Source organism: Perca flavescens, chromosome 10 (assembly GCF_004354835.1).
Source record: "Perca flavescens isolate YP-PL-M2 chromosome 10, PFLA_1.0, whole genome shotgun sequence".
Lineage (NCBI taxonomy): Eukaryota > Metazoa > Chordata > Actinopteri > Perciformes > Percidae > Perca > Perca flavescens.
Genome location: NC_041340.1, coordinates 20243112 through 20251314, shown reverse-complemented (window position 1 = coordinate 20251314; position 8203 = coordinate 20243112). Strand labels below are relative to the sequence as shown.

General features: G+C 39.1%; 1 protein-coding gene across 1 annotated transcript; it reads left to right on the top strand.

Annotated features, from left to right (window-relative positions):
- Nucleotides 1-889: 889 nt before the first annotated feature.
- Nucleotides 890-7983, top strand: LOC114563184 (uncharacterized). Its single transcript, XM_028590014.1, has 11 exons — nt 890-989; nt 1352-1409; nt 2796-2810; nt 2893-3023; nt 3113-3248; nt 4062-4343; nt 4533-4871; nt 4965-5146; nt 6597-6698; nt 6823-6918; nt 7003-7983. The coding sequence occupies exons 2-11, from the start codon at nt 1358-1360 to the stop codon at nt 7228-7230; spliced, it is 1563 nt and encodes a 520-aa protein (XP_028445815.1). The 5' UTR covers nt 890-989; nt 1352-1357; the 3' UTR covers nt 7231-7983.
- The last annotated feature ends 220 nt before the right edge of the window (nt 7984-8203 follow it).

The following is an 8203-nucleotide window of genomic DNA, read 5'->3' as shown; positions in this document are numbered from 1 at the left end:
CATCTGATATCAGTTGCATTGTTTTTTTAATCAGGGCAGCAGTTTTCAGATTACATTATGTGCTTACATAGGCCTTATTGCAAAAGGGTTCTCGACTGTTGTATAAAGAAGTGGCTGATCTTTAATTCAATATCTTCATTGCCAATTATCAGCAACCATTCATCCAATGTTCCAAAGGCACGTTCTGTTTACTAATCTGATATCATTTTAAAAGGCTAACTGAGAAAACATTAGAGAACCCTTTTGCAAATATGTAAGCACATAATGTAATCTGAAAACTGCCTGGTTAAAAAACACAATGCAACTGATCTCAGCTGGTATTCTGTCTATGTGTGGAATGGAAATTTCTAAGTGACCCCAAACTTTTGACCGGTAGTGTATGTTATAGTTGGTCGAGAAGGAACAAATTGTGTTTGGTAGTTGGTAGAAACATCAATCAGATTTTATAAGAAAATCATATTGTTTCATGCAAAATCTTAATTTGGATTTGTTGAATAAATGTAGGCTAGTATATAGTAAAGCGCAATCATACTTCCATCTAAATTGAGGAGGAGTATTAAGTAGCATGGAATGAAAATAGCCTACTCAAGTAAGTAGAATATATCTGTAGGCTACTTCAGAAGGCTACGGTGCATTTCTCTGCAGAGAAAATATTTTCACAAGTGAGCACCTATCCCCGTGTTTTTGTAAATCCCTGAGAACATTTTAGGTTACTCTTGACGCACAGCCTGTCTGGCGGATCCTACTTTGTAACTGTGAAATCGCTTGCGTTAATAGCGTATTTATACCCAGGAACTGGCAAAAATAACGTAAACATGTGACGCACCTTGCGTAGGAGATGCTGAGAATAAAGCCTACCATCGCCATAAATAAAAGAAGGGGGCCAATGCCCATGCGCGCTCTGCAGAGGACGTCGTTATCCTCTTATCCCCTTTCATATAAACATCACAAATATTCAGCGGTGGATTTATTCTTCACACATCGTGCAGGTGAGTTCAGACTAAAGTTGCCACATGTGATCATCTGTATCCCACTACATTATGTAATTGGCGGCCTATGGTCCTCTTTCGCTGTAAATTGTCTTCATCGGCTGGGTAACATGTTGGACACCTGAATGGACATGCCTTCATACAGGGCGTCATGGATAACTATTTTATATAACAATATTGATGTTTTTATTCATGTACGTAGTCTGAATCGCTTTGCAGAAACATCCACACAATTGTCTTTGAGCTCCCCCTTGGTGGCGTCTTGATTGTTGACGCACGTCCCGCGGCTTGTCTTCAGAGGAGGGATACATGACTCTCTGTCTCTGTGATTGTAGATGAAACAATCTGTTCTGTCTTCACAGGTGAAGATGTCCTTCTGTGTCCTGCTCACTGCCCTTTTTGCGCTTCCTCTTGCTGTGGGTAAGTTCTTGAATATAATTTTGCTACCACGTTAAATAACGTTGTAGCCTACGTTGTAACTAATAGCTTAAATAATTGTTATTGTTAATTTACTAATGAATTATATATCAGTTATGCAACACCTCTAAGAAGAAATCATTTAGGATGCCAGGTTGTAAAAATCCCTGGTATTCATTTTGATAAACCAGCATCTGCATTGGTTTCTCTATTTTTAATAAGAAGTGCAGTTTTCATATACAAATGTTTATAAAGTCATTATTAAAGACTCATAAATTTGCAGTTATACAAGTCATCAATAAAGGGTTCTTTACACAGTCTGTCAAATCCACATTTGTAAATGTTTATTTGTTGTTAAGAAATGGATTATGGTCCAGATAATCTGCAGCTATTTGCCCAGAGGTCAAACATTCGAGGGTCATATTTTCAATAAACAAAAAAGTGGCACCCTAGATTTCCCAGCCTATTAATTGTTAATAAAATTCACTCAAATAATGAGCGGATACTTGCTTTACGTTGCTGTTTTTAGGCAGATGTTTAGTGCATAACTGTGCTGATTTAAAGAGCTAAAAAGGCAAATCAAGTGTCATACTGGAGGAGGATACATTTCACAACTTGGAAAACTTGTTCATATTGTTGACTTCGAACTGATCTGTAAAGCATTAGTAGTAATAATAATAATGATACCTTATTTGTACAGCACTTTCTTCACAGTTATTAAATGTGTTACAAGAGAAAGGGCTAATAATAAAAACAGGCAAACAGATACTATTAAACAGATTAAAAAGTTAAAACCGGAGAATATAAAATGGCATTGAAAACTACAAGAAACATTATTATTATTATTATTATTATTATTATTATTATTCATAAAAGCTTTCTTATAAAAGAATGTTTTAATATGTTGCCTGTTTAATCTCAATGAGAAGATTATTCATTACTTGTTTATCAAAAGAAAATGACACTAAGATTACGAGCTGTAGGCTTAATATTTTTTTCACAGGCAGCCTAGCTTGCCATTAAAAAGGCTGGTACATTTTTTGTCTCCAAACAGATTGACCTTGTATCCTTGTTTTTTTTAACGTTTTTGGGACATCCAGCATTCTACATTAATGAGGCAGGCAAGTAGATTAGCTGCTATTAGTGTTATTAGATGTAATCTGCGTAACAGAAATGGAGAACATCCTGTTTTTTGAAGAAAAAAAAAAGCGGTCTGAGAATGGACGCTTGGGGACACTACAAACATAAACACACCTTTACAAATGTAATTCTAAACTCTATTAGAAAGCGGTACTACAATTTCCTCAGTGATATTCTAGTGTATGATAGGTCTTAGCATTATGCTGGACAAAATTATTAATAATTAGATTAATTATGCTCTCCCTACAGGTTGGGTTGTACTGGGTGAGTCAAATGCATCACATATCCTTCACCTACAGAACATATTCTCTGAAGATGATGCTGACTTTCTTTTCTGCTTTTAAAGGTGAAAGAGAAGAAGCCCTGATGGTGTGTGCCGGGAGAGAGTTTCGTCTGCCGGTCTACTCAACATCCAGAACAGTGACTTTTACGCCAAACCATGAGGGGCAGAGGCGTGTCCTGCTGGACAAAACCATTGTGAGTGGAAGTGTGTCTGTCTTGGGTTTTTGTTGTACTGTATATGTGTATGTACAGATTCCTAAAGCCTATTTCCTGTGCAACTGCAGGTAAAGGACCGGCGTTTTGAGTGGACTAGAGATAAAATGCTGGTCCTGAAAGAAGTCACTCATGGTGATCAGGGACTTTACGCCATCAAACTGTTCTCTGGATTCACCTACGAGACTGTTCGTTTGACTGTTTCAGGTACAATAGTTTCCTCTTATTCTGAAATCCATCCCCTGTATTGTTCACACCGCATCAGCTGCCTCTTTGACTAGCTTGAAATTGATGTAAAAATACTACATTATAAGTAAAAACAAAATTATTTTCAGCAAAATGTACTTAAACTTAAAAGTACTTGTAGTGGCCTCTGTAGTATCGAATATGTTTTTATATTTAGCATTTTAAGATTGTTAATACTGAGAATTGTACCTTTATAGCTGGTCGAGGTGAAGCTAGTTTTACTTTGTATACAATTCTGTAGTAAAGTCTAGTGGTTCCCAAATTAGGCGTCACGCCCCATTCTCAGGGCTAAGTTATGCTACACAAATGTTTATTCATTTTTAGACATTTCATTTTGCTTTGTTTTGAAATATTGTATAAGCTGACCTCTTTTGAATTATTAATATAAAACCATATGACAAGTTTAAAGGGGAAATGGCTCTTTGGTTGAACTGCTGACAACTCATAGAGATCTAAAATGTAAAGGCCACCAAATAGTTTTTTAGTAAGGGGTCTCAAGTCAAAAATGTTGGGGACCCATGCTTTATTCTTTAACAATGTGTTCTGTATTATTTAAGTGTATCTGTGTGTTTTTTATGCAAAATCTTAATCCCAAAAGTAGTTAATAACCCCAAGTGACAAAGTAGTGAATTAAAAACAACAATATTCTTTCTGAAAAGTATAAAGTTGCATACAATTGTACTTAAGAACAGTACTTGAGTAAATGTACGTAGTTACTTTCCACTACTGCTGATCTACCGCTCTCTCATGGCTCACTCCTTTGTCCTGCTTCAGAGTGCATTAAGTCCCACCACAGAAACTATGGGGATAAATTTGAGCACATCATCCCTGAAAATGGCTCTCTGCTGGAGTTTTCTCCCCGGGGTGCTCCACCTGAGGCAATGCCAGTTGTGCTGTGGAACCGGACGGACCCTGAGACCAGCGATGTGGGCCGGGGGCGGCTGCGGGGCGGGAAGGTCTGGGTGGCCGAAAGAGTGACACAAGCGGACCAAGGCAACTACACTGTGAGAGACGGCAATGGGACGGTCCTGTCCCGCAGCACACTCACTGTCCGCGGTGAGCAGACAAAAGACGAGTGGATGAGTTTTAGGAAGCTGACTGATGAATTTATCTTACTTTAGGATCCTGTTATCTATAACATTTATATATTATCTTTTCCTTTCCTCCCGACACCTTCTCATACCATCACATTTCCTTTATTCTGCACCCCTGTCTCTGTGTTCATGATCCTGCATGTGGGTGCAGGGCACTCCTTCAATGTCACCCGCTTCACAAGGGAGTATCTTAACCTGCCCCTGTTTCTTCCTGTCCCGCATGCCCACCTCATTTTTACCCCCACCCGCCACCCTGACAAATCCCCCCTGGGGCCTTTTGACCCCAAGCCCCCCCGTGGCCCTGTGCAGCTGATCCGTGAGGGCCATATAATGGACCACGACATGCGTTACAGGGGCCTCATCTCTCTGGGCAGGAACGGCACCATCAATGAGGTTGTGATAGGGAGGTTGTCCTCAAGGCATGATGGGATGTACGAAATCAGAGATGGGGATGGCAACCTGGTATCCTCCACCTGGTTACAGGTGATCGGTGAGTGACAGCATTGAAATGTGCATGGGAATTCTTCGCTTTCTCGCATTCATTCTGACATCCGTCCCGTCTCTGTTTCACCCCTCTCTCCAGAAAAGGGAGGCAGATGGCGAGCACTTCTCAAGACCATTACGGTCCCTTCTGGCATGTTTGTGTCATTGGCTGGTTTTATCCTGTTCATGAGGCGATACCCAAACTGCAGCCTGTCACACATCATCGCTGGCCTCAGAGCAAACCGCACTCCACCAGCAAACCCTCCAAGGATCAACATCCAGGTGAGGAAATCAGGAGAACCTGGATAGTGGCCCTACTGGCTGAGATGGCTGTGCAGGTAGGAGAATTATTATGTGAGGTTTATACTTTTAGCTTTGTCTCAGGTTCTAAAAATAATTCTGGTCCTGGCTAATTTTAGTAGGTCTAGTAGTTACATAAAAGCTTGCCATCTTATACTTGAATTACAATTTTATTTTGGTCTCAGCATCTTACACAGTGCAGTATTATTTAAATACATTTTCACTTTTTATTATGTCAGGTTGTCTTTATTCGGTTTCCAGATGTTTTCAATCATTTAAAGAAACACCAAATACAAGAGCCCCTCCCGCAAAATAATTCAGTTGATATATATATATATATATATATATATATATATAATTCTTTATTTAGCCTGGAAGGTCCCAAATAGATACAAGATGTTTTCTTCCATAGAGTCTTGGTCAAGACGGCAACATAATAATAACATGGGGTGGCAGTAGCTCAGTCTGTAGGGAGTTGGGTTGGGAACCGGAGGGTCCCTGGTCAAGTCCCCATATGGACCAAAGTAAGGTGGTGGGCATCAAGGTGCTCTTGAGCAAAGCACCAAACCCCCAACTGCTTGTCCATCGACAGCTGCAGCCCCCTCACTCTGACATCTCTCCATTGGTGCATGTATAGGTATAATAAAGTATAAACTATAAGTATTATTATTTTATAATCAATTTCACGTGAAAACATGTTCACATATTAGAGCACATAAACAATTAAAAAAATGTATGAAATACATGAAAATAAAGTATGTTAATAAAGCATGTATGCATGCAGGTGGGGGAGAAGAAGTAGTGTTGGTTAGAGTAGTAGTACGCCATGTGGGTGGAACAGATTAAATAACCATATGGCATTAATAGGGCCAGTAGAAGACATTACTACTTTATAAATCTAGGCGTTTGGAGCTTAACCACATATATGATTTAATCCATCTCTTAAAGCTTCCATACTTTTGAATCCTTATGTTGTATGAGAGAGGCTTAAATGCTCCTAAATATGGATCAAGCCTTGTGAGGCCTTGTTTTTGCCAAAATGCTGAGGTTATTTGAGACATGCAAGAGACATACAACGAACACATACAGGCAGGTGACAAAAATGAACCTGAATAAATGAGTGGAGAAACATAGCAAATGCTGATGCCTCCATACTGTGAGGGGTTGCTTAATAATGTGGACTTTGTCTGTCCAGTAGAGATCCACATACTTCCACAGTCTATGACAAGGAGCATTAAGCTGTTCTTGTGGCTTATGGTGGCCAATCTCCTTACTTATTTTGTCACCCATCTGTAGGTAAAAGGTTGTGATAGGACTGCAAAGTTTAGCTAGCACCCCCAATAAAACACAAACAAAGTATGTGAGGTAGTTTCACTATAATAATGTATGCATGCGCTGACTTGAATGTGTTTATGTATGTTTGTCTGTGCAGGACTACAGCCAGCCCAGCACTCCGCCCTCAGGCTGCTACAGTCACTCTCAGCAGCCTGAAACACCAAGAAAATTGACCCCTAGAGCCAGTCCTACTCATACTGTAAGGTTGATTAACTGAATTAAATGAGTTAGCTTGTTTTGTGTCTTTGCTTGGAATTGTTAATAAGTATTGTGTCTGTGTGCATGTACTATATGTGCTTGTGTTCTGCCGTTTCTATTTCCAGGGTTACAGTCCCGTTATAGGTACTCCGAGAGCTGAGAACCAGGAAGCACACAGATTGGCAGCTAGGAGCTCCCCTTGTCATAATTCAACTACTGAGGTAATACTACACCCCAGCAGTGAGTATTTTTTATGTCACACAGAATCAAGTGTTTTTTAAACACATGTTTTCATCCCTTCCTAGGGGGATATATCTCACAACAATGGGGAGGAGAGAAGGATTTCCTTTTCAGTTCCCGGGTCTTCAGACTGCCTCCACTCCTCTGAGGACTGTGTTCAATTCCAGATCAAGAAAGATGAAGATAAAGAAAGGTGGAGCAAATCACAAAGATACTTTTCCACACTGCCGCTAGACACGGACACCTCTGAATCCTGCAGTGTGTACACTTCGGAGAAATTGAACTTCTTATAAAACAGAGAACTGGAGCTGAAGGAAGAAGAGGAAACGTAAAGCATGGAGAAACTACATTATTGGATTCTCAAGTGGAGAAAGCTGTTTTGTACCAGAAAGACCTTACCTGTGCCTTTTGCATATTAGCCTAGTTTTAATGGTTTAGTATCATGTTGCATGTCATTTTTTCGTGTAATTTTCTGAAGCATGAGTTGAGTATAAGGCAAGGCAAGGAAAGTTTATTTATGTAGCACATTTCCGCAACAAGGCAATCCAAAGCGCTTAACATAAAACATTTTATGGACATTTAAAAAAACAATTAAAACAGTCATTAATCCTTCCTGTCTCAAATTGCATATTGTTGACACTGTTGATGTTTCTCCTGAAATCTCCTGCTGTTACCTACCTCCAAACCCTCAGGACCAATATGATCTGCACTGAATTTGCTGAGTGTTGGTATGAGTATGTTTGTGATATTATCTCTAGGGCTACATAGAAATAAGAGTTGTGATACAAAGGTTTGCAAAAGGGAATTATTAAGTACTGTATAGTAATAGAGAGTTAGTTGACACGTTTTTCTCCATCCATCACGTTTACCATTCCTAACTGCAACAATTTATGGTCATGTTAAATGTCTGCTCTGCAGTTCAGTGATTATTTACAATGATATAGTGTTTTTACCATTGAGGTTATTGTAGTAATAGCTATGTGAAACGTAACATGTTCCACTAAATATTGCAATAGCATATGAATCTGGGAATTCTGTATATCTTATCTTATCACCATACACCCTAATAACCCTTGTGGTATTTTTAGACTATCAAAATGTCATCTCTAAACAATAAAATATATCTTCAACATGCACATTTTATATGAATGTACTGTATGTTTGGCTGTAACTAACTAACTATCATTTTCATTATGGATTAATCTGGATCTTTATGATGAATTATAGGCTATCGAAGTTGGAAAGTGGCAAATGGCCATCAGTTCC